Source organism: Bison bison, unplaced genomic scaffold, assembly GCF_000754665.1.
Source record: "Bison bison bison isolate TAMUID 2011002044 unplaced genomic scaffold, Bison_UMD1.0 scf7180017864066, whole genome shotgun sequence".
NCBI lineage: Eukaryota > Metazoa > Chordata > Mammalia > Artiodactyla > Bovidae > Bison > Bison bison.
The window spans coordinates 434,202-450,907 of NW_011494638.1; the positions used below are offsets into that span (position 1 = coordinate 434,202).

Below are 16,706 nucleotides of genomic sequence, written 5' to 3' on the forward strand. Positions count from 1 at the left end.
AGGAAGCTAGCTGGAAAAGCTAGTAAGTGGTTCCCTTTCCCAGCCCCATCTCATCTCAGCTCCCCTCTCCCTGCTCCCCAAGCCTGCCCTCCTCTGCCTTGTGGTCCCAAAGTTCAGCCGGGAGAGGTCTAGGGGAGGAAGCTGGTGTGGGATGACTGTCCCTACTTTCTGCTCTTCATTCCCTAGAAAGGACTTGGGCCAAATTCAAAATGGACCCAATTCTTTTACACATCACCAGGAAAGTGGCCTAAGCTATTTCAAGAAAAAAAAAAATTATTACCAGAGAAAAGATATTACATCTAATTAATAGCTAGTAATTATTACTAATTACTTCAAAGTGAGTTAATCCATCCAACCTAATGTCAAATAAGTGAAAATATAATATTCTTTAAAAAACATTTCATGAATCTTAAATTCTCCACAGCATACATCAGTGGCTATCCAAGTGTAGTCCTCAAACCAGCATCAGCATCACTGGGAACTTGATAGAAATGCAAATTATTGGGCTCATCCCAGATGACCAAATCAGAAATTCTGGAGGTGGGGCCTGGCAATCTGGGCCTGGCAATCTGTAGTGTAACAAGTCTTGTAGGTGACTCTGATGCATTCTAAGGTCTGCAAATGCCTTAGCTTGGTAGGCAAGATCCTTCAAACATCAACCCCAATTTCCTAACGAATTCCTTACTTCCCAGGCACCAATTTTTTACTGCAAAATCAAAAATCCTACTGTATTGTTTTTTTGAGAAAACTATGCTTTCCTGCTTCCACGTTCTTTGCTCCCTACTAGGATAGTCTCCTTCCAGGTTTACACAGTCTTACCCACCTTTCAGGGCCTGACTCAAAATACATGTCTCCTCCCCACAGCAGAAGTGGCTTTGTCTTCCTCTGATTTCTTCTCTCATTCATTCAGCATTTCATAGACACTAAGGTATATTATACTTGTCTTTAAAATGCATTGATTTCGAAGACATACTATGTTACCTGAGGATAAGACTTATTTTTTCTTAATCACACAGCATTTGGCCTGGTGTCTTTCGTAAGTAAGTACTCAGTAAATTTTTATCGAAAATGATCCAGTTCTAAAAAGAATGCATCTGAAGTCTAGGCTCAGGCCTCACCATCCTGTTTCTTGATACTGGGCTGTTGTCTTCACTAGTCCTTCCATCGTAGAGACAGGGAGCCTCGAACTCCAAGACAGTGTACCTCTCCCCGCTCCCACTCCTGAATTCATTGAATTAGTGCTATTTGGACACCCCTAGGACTTGTACAGGTTATAATCACAAGGCCTTTGGCAAACATCTGTTCAGATACAGATAAGTAAAAATCTTTCTTACCACTATCAGTTTCTCTAAAACATTCTTGCATGTTTGCTTTCTGTCACTTAGCACATCTTTTTGCTTCATTAGGACCCGATAGCGGCTGAAAAATTCTTGGTAAGTCCACCTATGAAAAGAGACTCATGTCAGCTTATCTAAGGGAGCAGGAACCTCCCCCATGAGGATCCCTTGTATTTGAAAGCTGCCAGGCCCACCGAGAGGGGAAACCTGCTGCGCTGATCCGAATGGTTTCCAGGACACCGCATGCTCTCAGCTGCTGCACTGCCCTCTTCTCATCAAACCTATGAGTAAAGGTGGAAATCATTAGTACACAAAAAAGTCTGGCTCTAGCCACAAACTACTGTCCTCAATCCAGAGACTGAAATCTTTTGTAAAGAGCCAAATGAATAAATTAGAAAAAAAAAATTCAAATGTTGGAGTACTGATTCAAAATTGAAAACTCCATTTTGAGAGTGGGGAAGATTACTAGCAGTAAGAACATACACCAAAAACTCATAAGGAATACCACTGAGCATATTTAAAAAGCCCAAGCTCCTCTGTACTGTGCAGTGCTCATTACACGCCTTGGCCCGACTAGTTGGTCTCATAATTCTTTAGTTCACCATACAGAGCTACCCGAGAATAAAGACTGGCCAGCTCTGAAGATTTCTTTAACAAGAAGAACAAATTAAACATGCCCCATTCAGTTTTTTGTTGTTGTTGTTGTTAATTACTAGTGTTCTAAAAGCTATTTAACTCAGTGTATACATACTAATCATTAAGTGTCCATGTCAGTTAAAAAGTATTTTATATCTTAGCTGCAGTTCACTCTAGATAAACAGCACCTTAATGTTAAATTGACACTAAAAGAGGAAGTAGCAAGGCCTGCTTCTTACAGGATGATCACTCCCCTTACTCCCCAGTTGTGCCCTGAATGACCTATCTGAGGTTTCTGTGGTGCCGTCTTCTCAGTGTTTTGTTGGTGATGGGAGATGGGGTTGGTTGACTCAAGGTAATGGGCCCTGGGGCTGTCCAGAAGAGTTGCCCAGGGCATGAAAGCTTCTTCCTGCTTCTCACCTCCTCAAGAAAGGCTTCTTGGGAATGAGAAGAATACAAGAGTCTTTGAGAAATGCCCTGCAGTCTAAGGCAGAATCTCCAGCGGGCAGGAGTGGCAGGAGCATAGTTCAGGAGCATGCACAAGGTGCAGAGTGGGAGTTATTACAGTGTTTGGGAAGGGTGCCTTATCTTTGACCCACAAATTCCTGTTCTAGAAATACAGTAGTCTAAGGAGATATTCAGGCAGGCAAATATACAGAAATGTTTGGGAAAAGATGTTTATCATAGCCAAGGAATAACCCAAATGGCCATCAACAGGGAATAACTTAAATAAATGATGGTATGTCTCTATAATGGGGTATGACGTAGCCTTAAAATGGTGATAACGATTTGTATTTATAAACATGGAAAACACTCACAATTTATTAAGTTGAAAGTGAAGTAAAACAGCAGTTACAGCATGATTCCTTCTCTCTTATTAATGTGTCTCTCTCTCTTTCACAGAAACACACACAGAGCAGGGAAGGACTGATCAAGATCTATGTCAGTTAATACTTATTACCTCTCTAGGTATAATGAAATGCTTTTTCATTTACTTTTATACTGTTTTATATTTCCTGAAAATTGTTTTTACAATGTGCATGCATTACCTTCAAAATTAGAGAAATATTTCTGTTTTGGAAAAAACTTCCTCTCATGTATGATATTGATGGAGGACAAGATGCATGGTAAAAAGCAGACTCCTCTGATGCTTTCAACAGTTGAAAAGCAGCAGGGATGACTGTGAGCCTTTGCTAAAGCAACCTTATCTCACCCAGCTCTGGTTTTAACTGAAGCCCAAATTAACCAAAAAGGTCTTAAACTGAAGTAAATTCAAAATAGAAAGTAGAACTAGAAATGTGTGGTTGACCTCAAATGTTTAAAATTGTCATAAGGCCAGCTGCTAATTTGTTCTCACTTTTTTCAGGGTTGGGGGTGGGGGTGGTCTACACTGCATGGCCTGTGGATCTTAGTTCCCTGACCAAGAACTGAATCCAGGCCCCAACAAGTGGGAGCATGGAGTCTTGGCCACTGGACCACCAGGGAAGTCCCTGTTTTCAAACTCTTAAAAGGGAACAAAAACTGAAAAAAATTCTATTAACTATTCCTTCTACAAGACATGAAGATTTACTCACGTATTTTTTTCCCAGCTGCCGGTTTGACAATCCTTACGAGATATGGATTCTTTTAAATTCAGCAGTTGAGAAATACTTACGTGAATGGGAACTTGAAGTCGTTAGGCTTGATACAGCGCACATAGTGAGGGGTAGTGGCATTCAGGGTCTCCATAAGCAGGTGGAGGGAGTTTCGGAACTGCATAAAAAAGACCAGAAAGGTGCATCAAGGTTTGTCAGAGTCAAAGATGACATAAAACAACCTAAACTTTTCTTCTAATGGCGCTAGTGGAGATGACTTGGCCGCCTGTGAGCCTGACCAGCCCCAGGTAGTAGAGCTGCTAGGGCTTTCGGTTCAAATTTCCTTAAACCCTAGCATTCACATGCTTACTCTGTGACATTCTTAATTCCCAGACCCTTTAAAATAGACTTTATTTTCTTAGAGTGGTTTAAGGCTTACAGCAAAGTCAGACAGAAGACACAATAACTTCCCACATACCCTCTGCCCTGGCACAGGGGTGGCCTCCCCATCATCAACTTTCCCCACCACAGTGGTATATTTGTTACAGCTGATGAACCTATTTGGACACATCATCATTATTATTATATTAGAGTTCACTCTTCCACACACATTCCACCCCCCCCACACTTTTAATATAAATTTCTGTGGCTTTCTGGTGTACACTCAAAACTTTGACTAAAAATACAACCTTGCTTTAAGGATATTAAGGTCATTTAATCATGTATAGTGGGAATTTTGCTGTACAATACTGAAAAAAGTAGCAGATGACTTCAAAAAAGGATAGGAAATGAGGGGGAGAATCTGAGAGTACAGCCAGGCTGGGGTTACCTTTCGGGACACGGGATGATACTGAGGGCTGTGGGCCCGTGTCGGGCCCTGCTTCTTGTCTCCTCCGGCAAACAAACTGACTGGCACTCAGTCTCCCGCCCAAGGCTGAGCCCTTATTCGGGCACAAAGCTTGTGTGCCATGTTTCCCCCCACCCCGGGTGCACAAGACATCAGAAATGAGGGGGCGGGGTTCCTGGGCTGAAGGAGTTGTACAACTCTAGAGAGGAAACAGCCAGAGACCAAAATAAAGGCAGCAGTGGTTTGTGAGGGAAGATAAGCACTAGAAGAATTAAAATGTAGAAAAAATGATTTTGGGCAAAGCTTCTGCAGCCACGGGTCTATGATATGAGAGGAGAAGTATGGAGGAATGAATGGACAGAGTTCCACATTCTCAGAGTGAGCACTCCAGCCTCTTGTCACCTGAGGACCCCACCTGGGAGGCTGACAAAAGAAGACCCGAGGCTCCAGTTGAGCCAGAGGGAAGCAGCACCGCAGCGGCGGCTCCCTGAACTCACCTGGTGCCCCACTGTTTTCTTGTGCTCTTTGGCCGTCTGGCCTGGTCTGCCTTTGGTGGGCTTTGAAAGGGTGCGGGTGAGAGGCGTGCGCCCTGAAGAGGTGGCTGAGGTTGGGCTGATGACCTTCTCATCGTCTTGAAATAATTCTGGTAGCATCTTAAACTGAGTCAGAAACAGTAAAAGGAAATCACACTCTAAACTCAAACTCAAATGGAAATCTTTACAGAAACATTAGGATGATTTGCAATCCATAGTGATTCCCTTCCTTAAGTAACTCCTTTCAGAGTCACATTTCAGAAATAATCAATATCTGTGGTAGGAGTCAAAAATATGAGCAGAAGGGACATAAGTGCTACAGAAATATAAGTGGAAAATGCAATAATTCTACAACCTTTTTGGGGGAAAACGAAATCAAAACTGCTCCTCTGAGATCTGAAATCTTAATCCATGGGAAATGCCCTCTAAACATTTTACTGGTTTTAAATGATAACTATTTTATGAGCAAAAGACTAACTGAAAGTCCTATCTTATCACCTCAGTTCCACAAAATGTTCCATCTTCGTGCTTCGTTTATCTACACACCAATTCAAATGGTGAGCACCAGCTAAAAGCATTACAATTGGGAAGGGTGTCAAGAACTAGTTCTACAATATAAGATTTTTAAAAAATCATGAATTAATAATTTTTAGAAAGTAGTTTGGATTATAGGAAAAACAGTAAAGCTTTGCATTTGTTTTCAAAGGATTTATAACTTAACTGCATGATTCCTGTAATCAATTTTGTGTTCTATCAGGATAGCGAAAAGAAAGACTATTAAAAGATCTGATAGTTAATAAATGGATGGAGAGTATAAGTTAAAGTGGTTGGAAAAAAAATTTATGGAACAAAAGAGACTTCAAACTAATCAACAAGAATGTTTTGATATATGTACATATCTTTACAATAGTGATACATTCCATAGACATAAAATAAATCCTTCTTATAAGTCAAAGTATAATTGCAATAACCAATTATTTATCTAATAATCTCAGAGTATCTCCAGAAGAAATAATTTTCTTAAGAGAATTCTTTCATTACACAACAAAATCAGTTAATTTTGTTTGCTACAATGTGTATATTAACTATAAGGATAATTTAGGATATAATTCATGATGTATATAACAAATTGTTATACATGACATACCAATAATGGCTGTTTGCTACACAAATGAATGTATCCTTTGATTTACAGAGTTCATATAGCTTGGTTGGCTACAAAGTAGGGGAGGGGGGAATGTTTTACCATTATATTGTATTACAAAGGGGAAAAATAAGAGTTCCTAATAGATTTGATCTGAAAACTCAGCATGGAGTTAAGATGTTAAGTTACTTGATAATAGGCCAAGTACTCTGGAATCTACCCATACTGTTCTATCATTCACAAGTAAATTGCTAGCTCTACATTAGCACTCCCTACCTAAATTTGTTTTGTCTCTTTTGTGTACAATGTAATAGAGCTGGTTTGAAATATCATATTCACCACTGGTGCTACAATTTAACAAATATCTACAATATCTACCAGAAAACTGCTCAATGTTTAGAGTTCAGAATATACACACACACATGTATATGCATAAGTTTTGTGTCCTCTTTACACAAATTATGAATTTAAAATTCTCTACATTGAGTTTCCATTTCTAATAAGTACATTTTATATTGTCATATTAGAAACTACTCTATGATTTCTTCTTTAGGCAGCATTCCTGCCTCCTCATGGCCATTTTTCTCAGACTTTTTTCCTGGTTCTTCCTCAGGCCAGTCTCCAGAGTTGAAAGCCTTATTCTCTACTATTTTTACCTACTTGTTCTCCCTAAGCAATCTTATCCAGTACTATCTTGCTCTAGTGCCATCTTGCTCTAAACACTATGAATTTATATGACCTACTCTGACTTTCCTTCTGACCTGCTGACGTACATTTCCAACTTCCTATATGATATGTCCACTTGACTACTTAATTGCCATCTCGGGCAAAACATGTCCAAGACAGAACTTTTATTTTAATTGAAGCATAGCTGATCCACAATGTCATGCTAATTTCCACTAAAAGCAAAGTGACTCAGTTATACATAGATACATGTTGTTCTTTTTTCATATTCTCTCCCATTATGGTTTATCATAGGATATTGAATACAGTTCCCTGTGCTGCAAGGGTAGGACCTTGTTGCTAATCCACTCTATATATAATAGCTTCTATCTGCTAAGTCCAACCTCCTACCCCACCCCTCCCCCAACCCATTCCCCCTGGGCAACCGAAAGTCTGTTTTCCATCTCCATGAGTCCAAGACGTAACTCTTTTGACTCATTCTCTCAAAGCCTGATCTTTTATGTCTTCACCTCAGTAAGTGGCCTCATTATTCATCCAGCATTGAGGCCCAAAACACAGAAATAATCTTCAATTTCTCCCCTTTTCTCACTCTCCATACTCAAACCATCAACAAGACCTGTCAACTCTCCCCACAAAGAAATGATAAGCTATTTCCACTGCTATAACTTCAGTATCTTAATCCACTCTCTCTCCCAAGGATTATTACTCCCCATTTCCAGCTTCCCCCATATCTCCACACAATAGCATACCATCCCCCATATGAAAACTGTCCAAACTTTCCAAAGCAACAGGAATAAAATCCATACTCTTTACCATTGTTGTTGTTGTTCAGTTGCTAAGTTGTGCCCAACTCTTTGCGATCCCATGAACTGTAGCACACCACAGGCTCCGTGGGGTTCTCCAGGCAAGCATATTGGAGTGGGTTGCCATTTCCTTCTCCAACTCTTTACCATACTTGCCTCCAAAAAGTGGCCTCTCTCTACCCATCCTACACATTCTACTCACCTACCACCATCTACTCACTCCAGCCACACTGGCCTTCCTCATGGATCTCAAACCAACCAGTTTATACAGTCTCAGCACTCCTCACCCTATTGACTGAGGATTCCAACTTTATTTGAAGAGAGAAAGGCAGAGAAACAGACAGTCGGATATATAAGCAGGTAGATATGCCTGGACATTCCATCTTGTTTCTTTGATCTGTCTATACTTAAGACAGGAATCTGAATAATTTAAGGCTGAACTTATATGTCTATGAAGCAGTATTAAAAAAGACAGAAGCATCCAAGTAACTGCTTCATGAAGATGTGGGGAATCATCTCAGTAGCAGCACCATTATTCACTAAGCTTTTTATACATGAAGCACTGCTCTGAAAGCTTAATACAACCTATTTAATCTTCATAACAACACTTGAAAGAAGATACTATCATGATTCTATTTTACAGATGAGAGATTTGCAGCATAAACTCAGTAGATGAACTGTGCTTCCCCTCATCAATTAGCAACACTGAGAGCAGAGGTTACAATTCTTTTTCATGGTATTTGGTACAGTTGCAATTTAACAGTATTTAGTCAAGTCCCAATTTATGTGTTTCTTGATACCTGATGTGGCAACAGAAGATATTTTTATGGTGGGAAAATATAAATTAAGACACCTTCTTGGAATTATTTGTTCTAGCTCAATTAAAATAAATAAATTTATATTTAAAAAAAAAAAAAGACACCTTCTGTTAAGTTGACAATTTTGGCCAGAAGCTGCAAAATTACAGGAAAAAAAAGAAGACAAAACACATACACCCACAAACAGAACCCCACACCATATGACCACAAATATAAAGCACATAACACAAATATTGATCGTCTCAAGTTAGTACTTCCAAGAGTACAAATCGACAGTAGGTTACACTTACTTCTTATCAGATACAGAAAAAGTAAAATATAAAGTTCATGCCCTTGGGTTGGGTTTTTTCTGCTGACTGGGAGCAGTGGATGTACATCTCACACCACCTCTATCCCAACTGCAACAGTGCTGTAGAGACTGACTGTGCTGCGCTAAGTCGCTTCAGTTGTGTCCAACTCTTTGCAACCCTATGGACTACAGCCCACCAGGTTTCTCTATCCAGTTCTCTAGGCAAGAACACTGAGAAGATGCCCTTCTCCAGGGGATCTTCCCAACCCAGGGATCGAACCCATGTCTCTTATGTCTCCTGCATTGGCTGGAGGGTTCTTTACCACTAGTGCCACCTGGGAAACCCCATGGAGACTGGAAGTCACTCCAAATGATTCCTCAGAGTGCAGAGCTACTTTCTGGAAATTAAGGATTCACTAGCCAATCAGAAAAGTTCAGAATAAAGTCACAAAAGATTATGGATGCCTGGGGAATAAGAATTGATGAATGCTCTGTGTAAGCTAAGTTATTTAGAGTAGTACCATTAGAATTCCATGGTTTTTCACTTTGCCAACAAAGATCTGTATAGTCAAAGTTATGGTTTTTCCTGTAGTCATGTACGGATATGAGAGTTGGACCATACAGAAGGCTGAGCACCAAAGAATTGATGCTTTTGAACCATGGAGCTGGAGAAGACTCCTGAGAGTCTCTTGGACTGCAAGGAGATCAAACCAGTCAATCCCAAAGAAAATCAACCCTGAATATTCATTGGAAGAACTGACACTGAAGCTAAAGCTCAGATACTCTGACTACCTGATGCAAAGAGCAGACTTGTTGGAAAAGACTCTGATGCTGGAAAAGATTGAGGGCAGGAGGAGAGGGGGTGACAGAGGATGAGATGGTTGGATGTCATCATCAACTCAACAGACATGAGTTTGAGCAAACTCCAGGACATAGTGAAGGCCAGGGAGGCCTGGCGTGCTGCAGTCCATGGGGTTGTGAAGAGTCGGACCTGACTGTTTTTGAACAACAACAAAAACTAAACAACATCAATGATTGGCACTGTGAGAGTATTTTCTCTTACACATCATTCCTATGAGTTATAAAGCATTAATATTCAGGGCTTACAAGGATAAGTGAAAAACTGACTTTTCCTACAGGTACTTAAGACTATAGACTCATCATTTTCTGAGGGTTAAAACTATAATTTGGTCCTTATATGATCTTTCTATTGAAAGTAAAAGTTTTTATTCCAAAAACAAGAATCAAAATGTTCATATAACATTCCATTGAAGTTAAAGGACTTTCTTAGAAAAAAACAGAACCTGCTGGTCAGAAATCTGCAAGAATTCACATGAATATTTTTAATCTTTCATTGAATACTTGAATATCTACTCTGTTAAACTAAGTAACCAAGTAACTAACTTCCTGGTTTGCTCCCTGTAGGATGGACGTGAGCCGTGCTCCCCTCCCAACGCTTTCCTGATGAGAGTCAGAGGGTGGAGGTTGGGATCGACCTCATAATCAACCTCAGATACACATCACAGTTTGTTACAATCTGGAATATTGTTTTCCTACTAGAATACAGTGTTTCTGGTATCTAAGCCTAAGAAGAATAATTTCAAAGTGCTTCGGACCACATCTGAAATTGCACTCAGTGATCCAGAGGTCAGTTTTTACCTGGATGGAGTGCTTAAGGCCATGTTTCTGGTGCATCCCTTCAAAATGACATAGCAAACCCCAAAAACCATCAATTTTCTCTCACGGTATCTCACAAAGGCACAAGAGAGCCTGGAACTGCTGTGAGGCAATAATTTCACATAAAATACCATTGCATCGTGGTTAAAAATGCAGACTGTCAGCTCAACAGCCTGAGTTTTAATTTGGCTTGGAAAATGACTAGCTACAAAGTTTCTGTGCCTCAGTTCTCTCCTCTGTAAAATGGGAGCAGTGATAATATCACCTCATCATAGGATTAGATGAATTAACATTTGTAAGGCATTTAAAATGCTACATGACACATCTATTTGATAAATTAAATCGACAGTAGGGCTGATTCTGTTAGAAAAATTATAATACGTTAAAAAGCTAATGCTTAAGTCATGAACATTTTAATGAATATATCCTAATTGGAGAAAGCCTATACAAGGTTACCTTGCTTGATTTAAGAACTTTAATTTGTTCTTCAAAAACGGTGTCTTTATTCTTTTCCAGAAAGCCTTCACACTGGTATTCCACCTGAAAACACAATGGAAAGTCTCCTTAGTTAATAAAAGCTTTGAATAGATACAATTTATCATCAACAACAAAAATAAGTATTAGGCCCAGGCCATATGATGGGCTCTCAGTGAAGTGTTATTAGTTTTATTCTAAGAAACTAGTATCATTCTTGGTAAGAAGCATGTTAACTCTAGAGTAAAACTCTCAAATACTGCTTTTCCTAGAGAACAATGGCAGTGGTGATTAAATGTGATCTAAAAGATGATCCCAATTCATGCGTGGCTTCATAAGAAGCTGTTCTTCTTCATAACAGCTTCATAAGCCCCCCAAGGCCAACCACTGTATCTCTTCCAAACCTGGTTCACCTTTCCATAGGGGAAAGTCTCCTTTGGGGAAGAAGAGACTGAAGAGAGAGAGAGGATCAGAAGGAACAAACAGCTATCTGGCAGAAAGCTGAAGTGATGATCACGGACAGAGGTGGAGGCTGGGTAAATACCGTATGAGCTGGTAGGAGGACTACATGAGACTGGACTCTCCCTGTTCCTAAAAGACTTCAGCTATCTACCACTCAAGGGTCCCCAGCCTGTACTACAAAGCCCTTAGATGGCCCTGAAGCCATCCAAAGATCTCCAGCTAGACATAGGACAGATTCTGAAAACCCTCAGTTCCTGACAGGGACCATGGGAAGCTTACCAGATGCCTACCCCACAACCTCCTTGAAATATAAACTAGTGTCACAGCTCCAGATGTTCTGAGTAGACTCTAGAACCTCTGAAGCAGCAGGTCTGCATGCCTTATTAGCAGGGACCCACTCAATCAATCTCAGAGGGCCACAATCGTCCACAATTTCTTTTCTGAAACCTCTGGGGTCACTATCCAGAATCTTTAAGTAGATCTGAAGCAGCAATCTGTAATCAAACATATTAATATTTCTACACTGAAATATATAAATATCCACCTAACTGGGATAAATAAAGACTATAAATAACCTCATGTTACTTCAGGTCAAAGATCAGGTTTAGCCACTAAATGAATTATGAAAATACTTGTGTATTTCAGAGTTTCCTGGATTTCAGAATTATAGATACACTTATTTCATAATATAATTCCATTTAGGTTAAACCAATAAGCCAACAATTAAGCTTACTTTTCCTAAAATGAGCTAAAGAATGAAAGCTCAGCAAAGAAAAAACTGCTATCTATCGACTATTGATTTTTTTGCTCTTTGAACTTAAGTATTCAAATAGAAAAGAGATAATAAAGCTTCCTTACTTTGTCAGCAAAATGCTGGATGATGAAAGCTTTGTTTGATAGGCGGGGCTTCTCAAATAGTGCACATTTGTTCAAATGTGTGTTGTACAATTTTTGAGCCCAAGTGTCATCTGTACCTTTAGGCATCTACATTCAGGAGAAAAAAAGAGTAAGAAAACAAGGTGAATATTGTTATGGGATTCTTCTGATGCATCACCCAAAATGTCGTGTTTTGACTTTGCCTAACAACTTTAACATCCAATTCAGGAACTCATTCCTTTCACGTTTCTCTCTGAGAGGTCCCAAATCAATGATTGGGGTGTGCGTGTGTGTGTGTGTGTTTTCCTCTGTCCATGTAATTTTTCAGGTGAGAATACTAAAGTGGGTTGCCATTTCCTACTCCAGGGGGTCTTTCTGACCCAGGGATCAAACTTAAGATTCTTGGGTCTCTTGCATTGGCAGGCAGATTCTTTACCACTAGCGCCACCTGGGAATGAAAAGCAATGACTGAGACCTGCCCATGGGTGACTCAGCCCAAGCTTTGAGTAACTCAATCTGCCTGGACATCAAATAAATACTCAATATACTTTTATAGCAATGAAAGCCTCACAAATGAAAGATGACATACCATGATTATCATATATTTCAAACAATTTGTTAAATAAAGATAACATTTGCATATAGTAGATTATTTATATAATTCAGAAAGGTATAAAACAGAGAATAGTCTCCTCTCACTATTTCCACCAACTGCTTTATCTGTCTTTAAAGGCATGGATACAAATAGTATCATTCTATAAACTCCTTGCATTTTTAAAGATTTTTATTTTTTTAAATTAAGGAAGTATGATAACACATTTATAGGAGATTTGAAAAATATAGAACAAGGTTACATATAGTTCCACTATATATTACAAGTATTTTTTTAAGTAGATAAATTAAGATTTTTAGTTGGAGTTTCAATATAAAATCTTCAAAAATTAATAGAATGAATATACAGAGAAGTAGAAGATCTACTAGATCTGAAAAGCTCTGTGAACCAATTCAACATAATTAAGATTTATACAATTTTTATACAACAGTAGGATACAAATTCTATCCAAGTTCCCATAGACTGTAAGCAAGGAGACACTGGGACATATCCAGGGGTATAAAAGAAGTTGCAAAAATTTCAAGGTCTAAAGGTATTGAAATTAAACGGAGTCTGTTCTCTTATCACTGTGGAATTATGTTAGAAATCAGTATCAAAAGATATTTAAAAATAACCCACATATTTTCATGTGCAATGTGACATTTGCCAAGAGGGATCCTCAACTTAGCCATCCTTGTATTTTTCCTTCTTCTTCTTAGTAATAGTATTCTTGTATTTATGCCTACTAGGTTGTTACTGATTTTTTGTTATTATGAAAACTGCCACAATGGCTCCTTTTAAACAAAAACTTTGGATTCTTTTGTAAGTATATTCATAGGGTAAACTCTCAGCATTTCTACTTCTGGTTCAAAAGGTATGTGTATTTAAAATCTTGATAAATATTCCTCAAAAATATGTTCTACTAACTTTTGTCCTTCATCAAGAGTATATATGCAATAAATACTAATTTGGTATTATCAAATTTAAACTCACTTGATAGGTAAAAAGCTGTGTCCTATTTTTGTTTTGATTTATGTTTTATTTAATTTCAAGTGAAACTGAGCACCTTTACATGTACTCTTTTTGTTTATTGAAGGTATAGTTGATGTGCAGTATTATATTAGTTTCAGTACAACATAGTGATTCAGTATTTCTATAGACTGTACTCCATGTGAAGTTACTATAAAACTCTGACTATATTCCCTGTGCTGTACATTACATCCTTGTATCTTGTTTATTTTATAGCTAGTAGTTTGTTCCTCTTAATCCTGCCTTCACCTATCTTGCCCTTCTCACCAACATCTCCACAATGGTAACCACTAGTTTGTTCTCTAGTATCCAGGAGGCTCTTTTTGTTTTGTTACATTCATTTGTCCGTTTTATTTTTTTAGATTTTACATATAAGTGAAAACATACAGTATTTGTCTTTGCATTCTTAATGTTGTAGGAAATCTAGATGCTTAGGAGGATCAGTGCACATGAACTTGTAACTTATGACATATAAACTAAAGAACAATGAAGGGAAAGGATAGGTTGTTTGTCTAGAATCACTCATCAGTGAAGCCAGGGATCCAATATTTTTTCCACATGCTGCATCTTCAAATATTAAAACTAAAACTCTTTACCTACCATATATATAAGTAATAAAGAACAACTAGTCAAGTTTAAAATTATAGATATTTAGAACTATTATTCAAAATACCTTTTGTACAATTTCTTACATTTCCTGAACTATATCATACCATTGAACAAAAGTACCAAATATAAGCATATCAATGACAAAGGTGGCTAAAATTGGTAGTTGCTGTATCTAATGCCAGTTTTTCACATAACTTAGAATCAGCTGAAAAGGGAGGGGAGATTCTCCTAGTCTCAACCATATTTTGAACGCTTTGGAGCTAGTGATCCTTCAGAATGCCAGTTAGGGTAACCCCACTCGTTGCCACTGTGGCACCTCACGTATACTAGTGAGTCCCTGCTTAAACCTACTTACCCATTTTACCTCAACGCACAATTCTGATGTATTAAACACATCAGAAAATCATACTTACCTTGCATTCCTCATCCAGCAAATCTAGAATGCCCAGTTTAGATTCTATAAGATTAATGCAAGGCTGATTATCATAAAAATCTATGAGTGTCCATGGAATTTGTTCTTTCATATATTCTTCTTGTTCTAATTTGAAAACGTGCTGAAATGAAAAAGAAAAAAACTGGCATTACTACATCACTGTCATAAATGGTAGTCAATAAACATGTATAAAACAAAAGTTGAGACAGTCAATGGCTTCTAGCAGCAATCTTGGAGAAACATGATTTACAGGCTGAGAACAGTATAAGAAAGCAAATATAAACCACACATGGAAAAACCTCAGCTACCTAGGATTTTTGGCAAACAAGAAAATCTAGGTATGTGAATATTTAAATAGCTGATAAATGTGGCAGCTTTTGATTTTTTGATATGTATATATCCAAAATCACACTATGTACTTTTTGGCCCCTTAAATTATCTCACAGTGTTGCTAACCATATGGGCATAGAAATGCCTTAGCTGGCCTTGAACAACCTGCAGAGAGGATGCCCTCCAGACTACTGAAACATTCTGGGTGATGCTTACAGCATGACAAAGTAATTCTTTTAAGGGACCATGGTGTTGAAGTTCATGTGCCTCAGAATTAGATAACAGTTGGTTTTTTGTGTCTGCCTTGATTATCCTCCACAGCCAGGGAATCTATGGCTCACTTTTCTGGCTTCTACATCCAATTCTGCCAGCAGCTGCAACCACTACAAACACATTACTATTTCTGCTAAATGCTTCAGCCACTGCTTCTCATCTCCATCCACTCACTTAAGCACAAATATGTATTGACTGTCTACCATGTCCCAGTCACTACACACCATTAGCAAAATAGACACAGACAGCCCTAAGAGACTTTGAAGACTAGTGGGGAAAACAGACAGAAATCAATCACAAGAAACAGAATTACAAACTGTAATAATGTTCCAGAGAAAAATAATGGCCAGCTATGAGCTCAGGAGTTCCTAACTAATTTGGAACACGGTAGCAAGAGAAGGCTTCCTTGAGGAAGGGCTGTGTGACCTGAGGTCTGCAGTGAAAGGTAGTTAGGTTGGTCTAGGAAGGAAGGGCAACAGAAGCACTGCATTGAGCTGACCAGCCAACGGAGCCAACCCACAAATTCTAGTTTCTATAGGTGCTAATGACCTTTACTCACTTCTTCCTGCAGGGTTCTGCTTTCCTTTCTTGTCTCCTTTGTCACACTGGTTCTCTCACATGTCCTGCAGCTTTTCTGGGAAGATTATCCCTCGGTGGCTATTACCAGACAACACATATTTCTTAGAACCCAAACCCCCATGAAACCTAAGGGTTACCAAGATTTCTGATACTTTATTCTCCTCACACACCTGGAACTTTCCCACTTTATTCTATACTTATTATAATGCTGTTCTTGGCTCATTTGCAGCATTCATAGTCTAACCAGGTGTGAAAGCTTTAAAAAAAAAAACACCCAAACTTGTCACACATATGAATATTTATGTAATGCTAATTAGAAAGCAAATTTCTTCTGTTCTTTTGATTAATGCGAAGGCAAATGGGGCACCATGTGTCAGCAAGATGCCCTGGCTGATGGTAGCAATAATTCTTCACAAATGAGTCCTATCTTCCTTTAATTCATTAATCTATATGCAGTGTGGTCTTCACATTGACAATAGAAACAGTCTCTATGTTTAGTTTGGCAAAATCCATGGGACCTCAAAAATTTTCCACTCTTAATTGCAAAATTAAGGGCATGAGGTTCAATATGGCAAGAGATGCTTACTCGGTAAGGTAATGACTCCAAGCACTAAACCTGCCAGTCACCATGTTTCTCCTGCCCACTGCCCACCCCACAGCCCCTGCTGTGGGAGCAGCCTGAGCACCAAGTTCTTTACTGTAAGACC

At 38.8% G+C, this 16,706-nt stretch overlaps 1 protein-coding gene across 1 annotated transcript in view; it reads right to left on the bottom strand.

The window, feature by feature from the left end:
* MYO5A (myosin VA (heavy chain 12, myoxin)) overlaps window positions 1-16,706 on the bottom strand; it is a 142,935-nt gene that overhangs the window by 70,908 nt on the left and 55,321 nt on the right. Inside the window, exons 12-18 of the mRNA XM_010836839.1 lie at window positions 14,798-14,938; window positions 12,137-12,262; window positions 10,799-10,882; window positions 4,892-5,053; window positions 3,628-3,725; window positions 1,532-1,618; window positions 1,335-1,443 (exon numbers count right to left, since the gene is read on the bottom strand). Of these exons, the coding sequence (XP_010835141.1) occupies window positions 1,335-1,443; window positions 1,532-1,618; window positions 3,628-3,725; window positions 4,892-5,053; window positions 10,799-10,882; window positions 12,137-12,262; window positions 14,798-14,938 (807 nt within the window). The remainder of the gene's footprint in view (window positions 1-1,334; window positions 1,444-1,531; window positions 1,619-3,627; window positions 3,726-4,891; window positions 5,054-10,798; window positions 10,883-12,136; window positions 12,263-14,797; window positions 14,939-16,706) is intronic.